The sequence below is a fragment of the Electrophorus electricus genome, chromosome 7, assembly GCF_041902795.1.
Source record: "Electrophorus electricus isolate QZ-2024a chromosome 7, ASM4190279v1, whole genome shotgun sequence".
Lineage (NCBI taxonomy): Eukaryota > Metazoa > Chordata > Actinopteri > Gymnotiformes > Gymnotidae > Electrophorus > Electrophorus electricus.
Window position 1 is genome coordinate 9,478,595 of NC_137503.1, and position 14,765 is coordinate 9,493,359.

At 37.9% G+C, this 14,765-nt stretch overlaps 2 protein-coding genes across 2 annotated transcripts; both read right to left on the reverse strand.

Moving 5' to 3' along the window:
- Window positions 1–662: 662 nt before the first annotated feature.
- emc3 (ER membrane protein complex subunit 3) lies at window positions 663–8,465 on the reverse strand. Its single transcript, XM_035524744.2, has 9 exons — window positions 8,301–8,465; window positions 7,483–7,676; window positions 6,657–6,714; window positions 6,263–6,356; window positions 6,060–6,164; window positions 4,006–4,087; window positions 3,675–3,754; window positions 2,136–2,218; window positions 663–1,873 (listed from the first exon to the last, which is right to left on the reverse strand). Exons 2-9 carry the CDS (start codon window positions 7,635–7,637, stop codon window positions 1,745–1,747), a joined length of 786 nt encoding a protein of 261 aa, XP_035380637.1. The 5' UTR covers window positions 7,638–7,676; window positions 8,301–8,465; the 3' UTR covers window positions 663–1,744.
- Window positions 8,466–9,283: 818 nt separating this feature from the next.
- Window positions 9,284–13,246, reverse strand: sec61a1b (SEC61 translocon subunit alpha 1b). Its single transcript, XM_081717727.1, has 5 exons — window positions 12,995–13,246; window positions 11,167–11,356; window positions 10,831–11,015; window positions 10,615–10,719; window positions 9,284–10,433 (listed from the first exon to the last, which is right to left on the reverse strand). The coding sequence occupies exons 1-5, from the start codon at window positions 13,096–13,098 to the stop codon at window positions 10,253–10,255; spliced, it is 765 nt and encodes a 254-aa protein (XP_081573853.1). The 5' UTR covers window positions 13,099–13,246; the 3' UTR covers window positions 9,284–10,252.
- Window positions 13,247–14,765: the final 1,519 nt, after the last annotated feature.

The following is a 14,765-nucleotide window of genomic DNA, read 5'->3' on the forward strand; positions in this document are numbered from 1 at the left end:
TAAGTGTATAGGGATATACCTAGCAGTCTGTTGTTAACTGTCTAAAACATTTTATTTTTTAAGCGGCTATAGATAAAACACTATCTGCATGTAAAAGAACTGAATATATTTATATAGGTTACCTTTTCACATTATTGGAAGAGGGGGGGAAAAAAGTTACTCACTGGCCACTTTGTTAGGTTTTCTTATCTTACAAAGTGCCCTTCATAGATGTACTAAAAACTGTAGCCCATTTGCTTTTATGCCAATCTGTCAGCCTCATGCCAGTTTCACTGCTCAGCTGAGTGGTCTACCATACAAAAGGTATCTAAATGTTGTCAGAAACTGATTACTGATGAAGCAGTAGAGTCCATAGGTGGCATACAGTCTCTAATATTTCAATTCCAAGGTAGGGGTTTCTAACAAAGAAGACAATGGTGTACTATCCCTGGCATCAGTAATAAAATAGTAAGTAAATAATAATAAAATACTAAATAAAATAGAACACTTTCTGGCTAGGTCTCATCCTACCTAAAGAACATTCAAGGGAGGGACAATTTCACCAAAAAAAGATTCACAGCCAATATTTTCATACATTTTCTACGAGGTAAATTATAAAAAATATTTGAGTTTCAAGACAAGATACTTCTGCACTAATTAATTATGGCACAAAAACACAGCTGTTTGGACAAAACAAGTTCTATTATGGATAAACACTTCCTGCAATTGCATCATGGTGTCAATTCACCTTACAAATGTTTCAAAACAAATGATACAAAACTAAGCACAAGAATGAAGAATTGCTAAAAAAAAAAGAAAAAAAAAGACGACTACCAGTTTCTTAAGGGCAACACATAAGATGGGGTGGAGAACATGTTTCACAAAGGGCAGGAGTGGCTGCAGGTTTTTATTCCAACCAAACAGGAACACACATGCACTCTTCACTAGCTTCTGCTTAGTTAGAATGCAATCCTGCAGCCACTGTCAGGACAGGCTCCACATCCCTGATGTTAGGGATAATGAAAGGTGGGCCACACTAAGCCACTATTAGTAGAAGGAAGTTCTACAATAATCCCTGTAACTACACTTTTTTGGGATTGGTCCACTTTTTAATAATCTTATGAATATTAAAAGGGAATGTTGCTGTCAAAAACCTGGTAATAATAAGACGAGGTTTTTTTAGTTACCAATCTAATTGGGTCAATTAAATGTATATTTTCTCCCAACCAAACAACCCAGATTACTAACTAATGAGTTTAGCTTCACAGTATATGTACCCCAGGCCACAAGCTACCCATCATTTGCACCACTGTATTACAAGTAGCTATTATAGAAAGTGGTTTATTAAGTTAAGCATGATTTCATTCAACTACTTCCATAATGCAAAAATATAAAGGTAGTGGGATAAAGACAGAACAGTGTACGCATACATAACAGGGAGATGTGTCAACAGTTAGGTTTATGCAGTTCAACTACAAATACCAGAATGTGTTTTATCAGTTCCAAAACCAGTCCATTCAGTTTAATCATAATTAGATTGTAGGTTAGGCGATTTTTGCTCCTGTCCTGGGCACCTACTGCCCTGCACATTTTCAAATTTCCTATACACCCAACACACTTAATCCAGTTTATTGGCTAATTATGAAGCCCTTCATGAGTTGGATCAATCCTTTGTGTTGGGCAAAGAAAACCTGAAACTGTATAAGAACTGGAGTTATTTTTTTAGGTCATGCCCTTTAATGCCTTTCTCTAGTGTAGCAGACACTTAAAAAATGCCTGATGGCAAATCTTTGCTGAACATGCCAGACAGATCCAAGTCCTTGCTCATTAGGTCCTCCTCCACGTTCTCTAGCGCCCACTGATGGTCAGTCAACTCTAGTGCCTCCCACTCAGCCTAAGAACGAATCATAATGCAAGTTTTTTTAGAAGCCTCAACTGCATTAGTATTTGCATGCATATGTGCCTCTCCCTTGACCTAGTTATTAAGAGAAAAGTAACAATAGCATGCAGTCCTTGAAATGTTGTTCAGATAAAAACAAAATCTTAGACTAATAGATATTCATTCATCTGCAGTGATCTGAGATTGGGTTTTGCATGTATTTTGTTACATATTGCTCAAACCATTATTTTTAATCCCCAAGCTCTTTTTCTAATACCTTGAATGCTTTGTTTGTGTCTGCAGGCATTGCCATGGCGGCACCACTCATTTGGTCCTGCATGATGCGAGACTGATCTGCACCTGGCCAGGGAAAATAGAATTAATGTTAAGAACACATATTTCATATGGTGTATTGTAAAATCGGCGCTCGATCAATATGTGTGAAGTGTTCAAAGACACGATCTGAGTGGCTCGCAAATTCACTATCTTTGGACCTGTCATTGAGCCCAAGTCCAGTAGTTTGAAATGCGACTGGCAGCAAGCAGTAGTAAGTGCGATGTCATGTTGCAAACAATGAGCATGCAAAATATGGAGTTAGGGGAAACCTGGGGGAGGAGTTGTACAGCATCAACATGCATGGCTACGCTTATAAATAAATAAAAAACACACACACATTGTATGTATATATATATATATATATATATATATATATATATATATATATATATAAAAATCAATATATATACACACACACACAATATATATATACATATATATATATATAAATAAATATATACACACACACACTATATAGATAGATAGATAGATAGATAGATAGATAGATAGATAGATAGATAGATAGATAGATATCTATATATCTATATATCTATCTCTCTCTCTCTCTCTCTCTCTCCTGACTCTGCACAACACAGAGGCTCCTATCAGGCATCACTGGGGCTAAGAGAAGTAGGTACATGTTTCAATGCATGAGCAGGGCCCAGAAAGCCATTGGCAAGAACACCAGAGGAGCCAAGCTCCAGCTGCTGGTGGACAAAACTGTGATTTCAGACTGTAAGACCAGACAGACCAACCTGTACACTACCTGGATTGATTACAACAAAGCCTGCCCCAGACATGGATCTTGGAATGCTTGTAACTGTATAACATCAACAAGACTCCAAGAGCCTTCATCAAGAACTCAAAGGTGTTGTGGAAGTCGACCCTAGAAGCCAACTTCAAGCCTACAGCACTAGTCACTTTAAAGTGCAGGATTTACCAAGGAAATGCCGTGTCACTGCTGCTGTTCTGCATCAGCCTGAACCTCCTCAGTGACTACCGATACCGGCTGCAGAGTGAAGCAACAATCAGCCACCTCCTGTACATGGATGACATCAAGCTGTATGCCAGAAGTGAATGAAATATCGACTCACTAATCCATCGCAATGGGATATACAGCAATTGACACTGGAATGTCATTCGGACTGGATAAGTGTGGTCTTATGGTCACAAGGTGAGGGAACATAGCTAAAACAGAGGGGATTTATAGGAGCCATGTGCTGAATTTGGAGGTCACAATCCCTAGTGTTCCAATTATCACAGGAACCATAGATGCCTTCACCCTCCCCATCTTTTTTAGCTCTTCTTTCTGCCCCTGGAAGTTCTCAAGCTTTTTGTGTTCCTTGAGGCTGCTTCACTTGATTATATATCACACAGAGATCTGATGATTTTGAAAGTCGTGTTATCATACTAACTTTCAAATCAAAATCAATATGTGGGCCAAGCATCATAATCTTCTACTACAAGAGGGGGTTCTTACCATTGTCTTGTCCAAGAATCAATGAATACATGCTTCTCAATCCAAAGACATTCAGGAAATACCAAGATGCTGAGCTTACCCTGCAAATATAAACAGTAAAAACATCCATAATGCTGTTACATTGGATAATGTATCTCTTATACTAGGGACATCTTTTCCCCCCCCCATGCTTTGATGCTTTTGATAATTTCCATAATACATGTCAGAACATTTTTCATGAGCAGCAATAATCAATAGCGTACAAACCTGTACATTCTTTACTAGTAGAATAGGTGCACACAATATCTAAAAAGTATGCGCATGTATAAAAATCTTGCTGGAAACCACTTACCAGGATGCATCAAGTGAGAGCAACTCGATGCCCTGCTGCAACATTGGTTTGAAACGAAGTGTGAGAGGAAATGGTACCTTGGCTGAATAGAGAAAACAATTGTTCTTCATCAATATGTACAACACTGTGTGTCAGGGTTCAACATAACAATTGACCAAGATAAGTAAAATGCAACGTTGGGACAGCATCATAAAAATGAACTTGCCCAGTTGGGCCAGTTCAAGTTGGGGTCAGGGGCACAATATGTTAACAACGTAATTGACACCAAACTGACGGGAGGCTCGGAAATAAGCACATTTCCCTCTCAGCGCTAGAGTCTTGGTTTTGAGTCCCTATCTGGGTGGACTTTCCATGTTCTCCCTGTGTCTGTATGGGTTTCATCCAGGGTCTCTGCTTTCCTCCCACAGTCCAAAAACATGGAAGTTAGTTTGACTTGATACTCTAAATTGTCAAAATCATTGAATTCAGGTGTTCCAATCACTTCCATGACCACAGGTGTATAAAGCAAAGCACCTAGGCATGCAGACTGATTCTACAAACATTTGTAAAAGAATGGGTCGCTCTCAGGAGCTCAGTGAATTCCAGTGTGGTACCGTGATAGGATGCCACCTGTGCAACAAGTCCAGTCTTGAAATTTCCTCGCTATTAAATATTCCACAGTGATTGGGAATGATGGCAAGTAAGCCATGAAATGGTAGACCACATAAATAACACAGCGGGGTCAGTAGATGCTGAGGCACATAGTGTGCAGAGATCAGCAACTTTCTGCAGTCAACGGCTAGAGACCTCCAAATTAGTTCAAGAACAGTGCAGAGAGAGCTTCATGGAATGGGTTTCCATGACTGAGCAGCTGCATCGAAGTCTTACATCACCAAGGGCAATGCAAAGCGTCAGCTGCAGGGGTGCAAAGCACGCCACTGCTGGACAATACAGCAGTGGAGACATGTTCTCTGGAGTGATGAATCACAAGATTTGTCAATAATTCCCATAAACACATTCCTAAACCTTGTGGAAAGCCTTCACAGAAGAGTTGGAAGTAGTTATAGCTGCAAAGGGTGGGCTGACATCATATTAAACCTTATGGATTAAGACTGGGATGTCACTCAAGTTCATATGTGCGCGAAGGCAGACGAGTGAATACTTTTGACAATATAGTGTATAATTATATATGTGTGCGTGTGCTTCCAGTGATGGTTGGTGCTCTGTCCTGGTCTTAACCTGCGCCCTTTTCCCTACAGTCCCCAAGGAATACAGCGTACTCCGTTGGGAATACACTGCGTGCAAATTGGCTGCCGCTTCTCATTGGTGTTTACGTGATTGTAAAAGCTAATATCTGTCAAGTGTCCTTGAGTATGAGAAAGGTGCTACATAAAGAGTAAACAATCATTAAAAACTCAATTCACTTGAATATTTAACCCCTCATAATGCAAAATCAAAACAAACCAATGATATTATAAATAATGTCAGAACATTGCAGGAAACATTGCAGGGTGCAGGAAAATGGTGAAGCACGAATACAAAGCAAAGAGAGTCCAGAGCTTCCTCATGGGTCAATTTTGACCCCTCTGTACCTGATGTGTTCTGCAATGTTTGTAGGGAATATCCTAACAAGGCAGACAAAATTTTAGAAATTGCTCAACAAATCTCGTTGTCCTAATTCGTATAGCAGCAAAAGTCCTTAGCGTGTTTGGACCACTGGTCATGTGCATACGACAGATGAACAATGAAGCAGATTCCAAGTTGACCAAGTTCCAAGTTCACCACAAGGGCATATCATAGAGTTAAAAGAAAAAAGTTTGTTATGAAACCTTTGTGTACTTATTTATATGTGAGTATCACTTGAAAATACAAAGATTTGTTCATGACAGTAGAAATTTGGTTTAGAACAGTGAATATTCCAGTCACTCGCCCAACCAAGCAAGCTGGAAAATAAAAGCTAATGTTGAACCCTGTGTGTAATGCAAAATATGGTTATATCTTTAGCATGCAACCATCGACATATTTGGTGATAAACTTTGCTGTGAAACTTGAAAATGATAAAGTATGTGCCTTACTTGTGACAAATCCAGAAAAGGTCCAGTTGATCCAGCCACCAATAAGGATCATGGGAAGGACATTTGTCACATTGCCTTTCATCATATCTGTTAACATGCTGGGATCTGAATTGATAATTAAAATAGGCACAAAAAGGCACATTGAAAAAATACTTTCCAAAACAAAATATCCATTGGTTTTGCATAAACTCTGAGTTGCTTACCAGTCATTGGAGAAGGAGGCACCACCTTTCTTTTTGTCTTTTTAAAGAATCCATCATCTTGATTGTTGAAGTAAAATTTCCTCATCAAGAAAGACTATTTAACAGAGCAGTACATGTATTTATTTCTGGAACAACCTATACTAAATGGTCATAACTTTGTTTAACTATACTTTGTTCCTTCCAGCTATGTGGCCTCTTGTTTATGTTTCCTAAAATCCTACAGCCTCTTCAAAGTTAAAAACCTCCATTTGCCATGCCAACGTCATGTTATGGTTTCCTCATGTGAGGCACAAAGAAAATGTCTATTCAAAATAATACAAATGATTTCCCCATCTAAAAGTATTGTGTATCTACTGTAGATCATTTTTCCTTACTTTTTGACTATTGAGCTCACCTGTTTGGGGATGTATTTTCCATTTTCTCTTAATATTCTGCTCCTGATGAGTACTTGGCTGTGTGTTAAGCATATACACAGCACTGTTAATGTACAGAGCAAAAAAACTGTAATATAGTTAAATCTAGACAGTTTGAGGCTTTGTTTAGCTAAGACCTTCAGAAGATCTTACCAATTCTACTCCTGCAAGGGGTAAAAATTAGTTCTATAATGAGCTAAACTGAATCAAGCACTGTATTCTTTAAGGACTTTTTGTCCTTGCATTAGGGAATCACCAAGTAGGTTACCCAGTCACTTTCTGATTTAGGTCAAGCAGCTTCAATCTACAGAATGTATCTGTTATAACCAAGTCTCTATCCAGCTACCAAGTACGTGTAATCCACTGCTCCAGAATGTCGATTTCTGTTAATGTTTTTGTTCCTTAAGAAAACTTTAGCCAGATCAGTGTACTGTCCAATTTTATGAACAAAAATGGTTTGCTTGCTTGTTCTTCTGGTCACGCTTAATCCTTACAGCTCATTCCTTACCCTTAAAACTGATTAATCTATTCCTATCACTCAGCATGGATGGCATGTTTTGAAGGACCTTGTCCTTAAACTTTTAAGAGCAAATCAAATACAATACAGCACTGAGCTTATCACCTGCATGTGTAATGAAGTTAGTTCAACTCATGTCAGAGAATATCTTAGGTCCAAGAAATCTATTGTAATTTACTAGCAAGTGATAGTGTAGTCGTCAGTGTTAGAAAACATAACGTAATGTAGCTAGAACACTGTACTGTAGTTATTGTCAACATGTAGTGAATTGAGAAAAATATCAAATTTACCTGTCTGAAACCTGCTCTAGAGTGAGTTTCTTGTCACTTTGTAACAAAATCGAGACGTAATGTCGAATGACTCCAACGAGAAAAGTGATGAACACAATGGGTAACACAACCCAGAGGCGAATATTGGAGTCCAAAAGAAGTTCAGGTTCAGCCATGGTTTACTGGCGTGATGCTGGCAGGATCACCTTTCCAACCTATGGGTAAAAAGTGCTAGGTTTTTGTATACATAACTACAAATATTTATATTTCAGCAACGTGCTTTGCCTTAGACAATGGCTACAAAACTAAGTTAAATTCTTTGCTACATTAGCTAACCTAGCTAATTGAATGGATACAATCGCTAGATGCAGTAACTAGCACATAAATGTAACCTAGTTTGCTATTTTCTAAAACAAATAAGAAATCCTTATCTGTTAGGTAAGTTAAAGCAAGTCTAGCCAGATGTGCGAGTTATCCTTTCATTTAACTACTCGTCAATTGGTTTTATTCTTATTCTCCTTCACGTGCGGCTAGTTGATAGAACTAGCCATCTTAGCTACCTTGTACTAGATAATTACCAAACGGCCTAAATTTCACCTTCTCTGCCCAGCGTTAACCAGCTACCTCGTTAGCTACCTAATTTAACAAAAGAAGCTCTCTTAAGATCGACGACACTAGATTAAATGTCATTCTGAACTACTGCTTAAAAACTGTATAGCTAAATCTAGCTAGCTCATGGGGATGCTCCACTAGTCAGTGGCTGATAGTGATACAACACCTAAGCTAACGCTATTTATCAAGTCGAGAGGTTTGCTTTTCAGCAACAATAAACGTTTTACCTTGTCACAATCGGATATCTCCGTAATGTTATAACCGTAACCACGCACTAAACCAAAGCCATCAAGCCCTTCCTGCAGCATCAGCGCCGACGAAGGTGATAGCTAACGACCAAGTGTATAGACGCAATTTGCATTGTCAAATCATCCCCACTTGTGAAGTCCGACACAATGCCGACGTTTTCAAAATGGCGCCTAACGGATTTACAGACTAACAGTACACTTCGAAAATTTCCATAGCTTTTTTTATGCAAGACCTCAGCAATAGTACTGATAATACTTTTTTTTGCGATGTCCATACTTCGCTCAGGTTATTAAAATTAAAATGAAAAAATTTATTGAAAATGTATTTCATGAAATAATGCCCTGGAGGGCCAACTTTCTCCAAACATTACGCTTATGCTTTTACAGGACTAAGCTACAGTTGGCTATATTTACAATTTAAGAATCATTTAGGGCAGTTTTTTTTTTTTTTTTTTAAATAAAATACACCTTATTAACATAAAATTTAAAAAAGTATCACATACTACACCCCATGTTCAAAATTGTGACTGAGTGAAATTGTGGGCTTTTTCTTTTCTTTTTTTAAAAAATTAATTTGCTTATTTAGTATTTGACAATTACAAAGCTGCAGCATTGCATCAAGAGATTAGTTTTGGCTAGAATAGGGCCTTTCCAACCGTATAAAACAAATTGTCAAACTTTTTTTTTTTTGTTCAATACATTGTTACACATTGTTATATTGTCTTATACTACTACACTGCACCTCTTTATTCCTAATGTAAACAAATTAAGAGAAACTGCTATAACTCTTGTTCAGAAGGTTAGAGAACAGCTTCATGTCTATGTACTTTATTGTTATTTGTAAGACATCCTGGCTATTTTCTCATATGGTGTATATAGCTCATAATTTTGCAAAACATACAAATTAAGTGTATAAATATTTTTAAAGAATTTGTGGGAACAAAATATACCAATAAATTAGATCACCAAAAAATACCTTTATTAAAACGTCAAGCTTTTCTTGAGGATGGTATTCTACTCTTAGGGTGATGGTGAGGCACACTCTGCTATGTGCAGTAAACACTGTTCTAAAAGTATACATAATACTCTTGGTTGTAATCCTCTAGTTAATACAAAAATATATACCTTTCTTATAAGTAAGGCAGTTTCTGCTCACAAAAAGGTCAAACTTCAAACTCGGACCTTAACCAATATTAACATTTCCCTATGACATATGACTAAACCTGAACAAAACAGTTGAGACAGGTGGAAACAAATTACTAAAATAAATGTTTTCCAGCAATATATAGTATTTTTTACATCAGTGTGGTTCAAGTGTTTCAACCCAAGCTTACAATGACCTGAAATGAACATCCATCCCTTCTGTGCAAAAGTTAATGGGTATATTTTGTCTCACAAAACACCCACACTAACAGCTGTGTTACCTCAAAAATTGTCAAAAAGATTTTATTTACAACAGATCAATGTTTATGTCCGCATGGCATAATACCGTGGACACAGTGGCACTGGTTTACATCTTAGGTTGACAAGAAATGCTGCATATGTCCACATCATTGGGTTCAGCCAGTTCCACAACATTAACCACTTGTACTTTTAACCATTAGAAACAGGGTTAAAAACAAAGCAGGTCATGTACTGACTGAAGACAGAGGGAGAAAGAGAGGAACATTAATTCTCCAGAGGAAAGAAAAAAAAAAAAGAGAGAAAGAAGGAGAAGAAAATAAATAAATAAAAAAAATAAATCCAGGCTGCACCTTTAACATGCAGTCCTTCTAGGGAAAAAAAAAAGAAGATTAATTAAGCACACGCTTAATTAGTGGAGTGGAGTGTACTGATTGAGTCCATATGATAATACAAAAAATTATGTAAAAAGTTTTTAATAAAGTACTGAGCTCATGTCAGTCTGGGCTGCTTGCAGAGGGATTTTTCTTTTAGAAGAACAGAGCACCCATACTGCCTACTTCACTCTGTTCCTTAACGAAGATCTCAAAGTACTGATAGATGATGGTGACAGGCAGCAATATTCCTGTTCCTGAGCTGATGGCTCCAAGGAAATGGGCAATGACGGCAAGGCCGCCTATGCATAGTCCTCTGAACTCTGTAGGGATATATCTACAAGACAGCAGAAGACATTGTTTTGCCAACTTTCAATACTTATTCATGTTTACAGCATTTAGCTGATGATGTCAACAGTGGCAACTTGGCAGTGGTGGGGCTTGAACCAGCAACCTTCTGATTACTAGTCAAGTACCTTAACCACTGAGCTTAACCAGAGGGCTATGCTTTTTTTTACCTGTTGAGTTCATGTACCATGGAAGTGTCTCTGTGCCCCCTCATTACCATCTGCTGCTCTTTCAGTTGTTTAGCGACCTGTAATTCAGAAACCCAGTGACCTTTACTGTTATTACAACCCAAAATTAGCTCAGTTTCACAGTACTTAAATACATCACAAAATTCAAGAGACCAAAAAAACCTAAATAAATGCACCACCACCAAGCCCTGCACTCACATCTTTGATACCAAAACCTCGATCCAGGTTTTTGAGAAAAAGGCACAGGATCCCAGCATGAAGATGATGTAGATGACAGCATGGACAGGGTCTTCCAGGACATAACCAAAAGACTCAGGAGGGGAAAAGTAGTAGCACAGGCCTCCAACAGGGTAAGCATGTGCTGGCCCTCTAGTTGTGCTGTCCTGGTAGACACAGACATGTTAAATCTCATGACAGTACTTTAGGCACACAAGAACTTCTCTGCTCATTACTCATGAGAAGCAGAAAAAGAAAGCATTGCTAGTGAGAACTTCACTCTTTGTGGCTTCCAAGAAAACAACACTCGCTACTTACAGTCCAGGTTCCAAGTAGGTTGATCATGAAGTTGCCACTGAAGCGGGTGGGGAGCATCTGACAGATGACGTAGAGGTTGGACACCAGTGCAGACTGAAGGATGATGGGAATGTTGGAGGTGTAGAACAGCTTGATGGGATAAGTGTTGTACTGGCCACGGTAACTTGCCGACTTGATGGGCAAATCAACTCTGAAGCAAGTAATCGTTACAACTTTAAGACTAAATTTATCATCTTACAAAAACCTAAAAAGAACAATTATCAACTAACTCAATCTGGGCCACTGAATAGGAATTTATATGCTGTTATACTACCAACTACTGTTCATGAGGTTGGGCAGGTTCTGCCTGTAGAAAACCTCTGAGAGCACGCACTTTATTAGTACGTGTGGCAAGCAAGTGGAACCTATGGCTCCCTCAAACACAGTACCTACATGAAAATAACCAATTATTTACATAGCTGTTAACAGCTGGTGCTGCAGTTAAAAAAAATTATTAATTAAAATAAAAGACAAAATTTGACTTTTAAATGTAGGCTTGACCTTGATAAGACAAAGTCAAATAAACTGAATTGAAGAGCCAAATGAACAAATAAGAAAGGTTAGACTCCTTTCTTAAGTTGAATAGCACAGAACAAGGACTCCATCACTTGTTTAATAAGACCATTTAAAATATGTCCAGCACAAAAGAATTGTTGTTGGTATATATGCTGTGAGTGCCATCAGGCTGGGCAGTAGGTGTAGGGATAGATATGTATCCCACCTCTGCCCATGTTTGTAGTTGGGCTGAAGGCTTTCCATACGATGGTCTCACAGATGTTGGTGGCGATGAAGCGGGAGATGCCGGAGCCCAGACCATAGCCCTTCTGGAGCAGCTCATCCAGCAGCAGCACGATCAGACCAGCCACAAACAACTGCAGAGTTTTATTCAAGAAATTTGTAGGACTGCAATCTCAATCTGCTTTAATCTACTTCAAGATCCAAAGTCAGTCTTAGTCCACCTTAAGACACTGTGTCAAAAATGTACTTATTAGCAGCTAATCTTTCCACAAAAGCAGTGTTTCTTATGCGAGATATTCAACATAGCCAAACTGAAGATCTTGACTCAGTAACACTGAAGATCCAGCCTCTTTGTGGCAAAATGCCAGTAACTGGGAATTAAAACAGTTTGGCAGGACTGTGCACAGAGGAGCGGGCATATGGAAAAGCAGTAACCCTAACCCTAACCAGAAAAATGGTGAGCAAACAGATGCCAGCACCCATCTCTGAGGGGTCTCCATACATGCCCGTCATCACAGACATGATAGCCTGGCCAATGGTGATGATCATTCCAAATACTGCCAGCAAAAAGAACAAGCTTATAATATGGTAAAGTCAAACATACCCTTAATGGTAAATGTTGTTACAGTAAGGCTGAGTACTATATGAACTACACTTTCTATAGCTAGCTACTATACTAAACTTTCAAACCATAAAATAGCAGCAACGATCATTTTACATGTCCATTGGCAATGGTTGGTCAACTCGTAGCTTGCAAGCTAATGTTTCAATTATTCCAGTTATCTTGCAACCTTATTTCATTCACTGAATCTGTAACTAGGTTAGACAGGTTAAAAACTTTTCACAACTACCTGCAACAAAGTTAATATTTTGGCAACAGGATTAACAGCCAGTTGCCACTGCTACAGTTAGCTAGCTATCCTGCCTACCTAACTTCAGATACCAGTACCGTAGGTTAATGTTTTCTAGCCATCTAACCTAGCTAAGAAACCTAACTAATTTAACTGAAATAGCTAGGATAGCTATTAGTCTTCATAATGGCAAAACTCACTGGTCATGGTGGTCTGTGTCCGTATCCCGGGCGGATTTGGTTATCCCAGTATACACGCTCAGCAGAGATTTTGTGGTTTCCGTCGGAAGGCTTTTCAGCGACATGTCATCTTTGAAATCTCTAACAGGCGTCAGTATGCTGCTCCTTGAAAGAAGTAGAAGTGGTCAAAGTTTGAAGTAATTTGAATCAAACTACTGAAAAGGCTTTATATCAGTAATAATTAACAGATAAATTGTCTTCTGTTCGGTTGTTACCTAGTTGGTGTGTCAGCGATGCCTATCTATGTGCTTGGGAACTTCCCCCAAGCACATAGATAGGCTTCGCTGACACACCAACTAGGTAACAACCGAACAGAAGACAATTTACCTGTTAATTAACCAACACAAATTAAACAGTGCATTTATAGACAAATTAATGTCAGACTGAATATAGCTATATATTTATTTATTTAGCTTAATATATTTATAAAACAAATACGGACAACCTATTGCAATAAAGAAACAAATTACCCCGCCCCCCCTAAAAAAACCAATTAAGATTCTAATTTGAAGCAGACAAATCGTATGCATTACAGATTTAGCCAGCAGGTGTCAGCGTGGCACCAGAAAATAGTTCAGTAAATTAATTAAATAGTAATTCGAAAAACCCAATTTTAACATAAACTTAAATTGTTTCGTTAAAAAACGGTTTATATATATATATATATATATATATATATATATATATATATATATATATATATATATATATATATATATATATACTAACTATTGGTTTCAGCCATACCCATTGATAACCAGTGTATAAAATCGAAGGACATAAAACTGCAATCTTCCTAGAAAAACATTGGGAGTAGAAAGCGTTGTTTTGATGAACTCAGGAACTTTAAACGTGGTCATGTGGCACATTTATCATAAGTCAGTTCATACAATTTCGGCTTTGTTAGATCTGACCTAGCAGGCTGCAATTGCTGTCACTGCTTTACGGAAGCGTCTAAGAGCAACAACAGCTCAGCTATGAATGAATAGACCACATAAAACTCAGAGGGCTAGGCTGCTGTCCTCTGTCACCTGTCTTCTGCATCTAGAGAATTCCAGACTGCCTCTGGGATCACAAGGTTTCCAGGTGCTTTATTTACATAAAGGCTATTTTAATATCAATAAAAGCTCTCCTTTCTAGATTTAATCACAAGGGGTCATATTTAAACAAGGAGTCCCCAGTGTATCGAAACATGGACTGACTAAAATTCCCATTATGTCTAACCATATCAGAAATGATAATGTAAATATACTCACAGGTACATGATACACATTTCCAAGTCCTTTCCACTCAAAAAGTTGTTTTATTTTTGTTTTTTTGGGGGGGGGTTTTCGTTGTTAACATTTTGTTTTTGTGTTTTAAACTTTGGCAATCACAAATAAAATAATTTTAAATGCCATTCATAATGTAATCTATTTAAAATGTAAAATGTTTGAACACTTTGGATAGAAGGTAACTTAATATATGAACTGTTGGGCTTTGATGAACATTAAGAAATTTAAGTTGTTTTTTTTTTGTGTGTGTGTGTGTGTGTGTGTGTGTGTGTGTGTGTGTAAGTACTGGAGTGAACACTTCTCCACCCTAGGAGTCTAAATGAATATTAAGGAAGCACATTACCAGCTATGTTGTGGTCCTCTACTTTCATTTTTATTTAGCTTTCTAATTCATATTTGTCATACAGTAATGATGGTTAAATGGTAAATACTTAATGGTAAATACAGAGGTAAAATAT

Excerpts from the sequence above, each read along its gene's own strand:
- emc3 (XM_035524744.2), bottom strand. The coding sequence starts at position 7,637 with ATGGCTGAACCTGAACTTCTTTTGGACTCCAATATTCGCCTCTGGGTT. Across the intron at positions 6,357-6,656 it reads GAAAATACATCCCCAAACAG|TCTTTCTTGATGAGGAAATT; the intron begins GTGAGCTCAATA and ends TCTGTTAAATAG. Across the intron at positions 6,165-6,262 it reads GCCTCCTTCTCCAATGACTG|ATCCCAGCATGTTAACAGAT; the intron begins GTAAGCAACTCA and ends TTATCAATTCAG.
- sec61a1b (XM_081717727.1), bottom strand. The coding sequence starts at position 13,098 with ATGTCGCTGAAAAGCCTTCCGACGGAAACCACAAAATCTCTGCTGAGC. Across the intron at positions 11,016-11,166 it reads ACCTACTTGGAACCTGGACT|GACAGCACAACTAGAGGGCC; the intron begins GTAAGTAGCGAG and ends TGTGTCTACCAG. Across the intron at positions 10,720-10,830 it reads GAGGTTTTGGTATCAAAGAT|TAAAGGTCACTGGGTTTCTG; the intron begins GTGAGTGCAGGG and ends TTGTAATAACAG.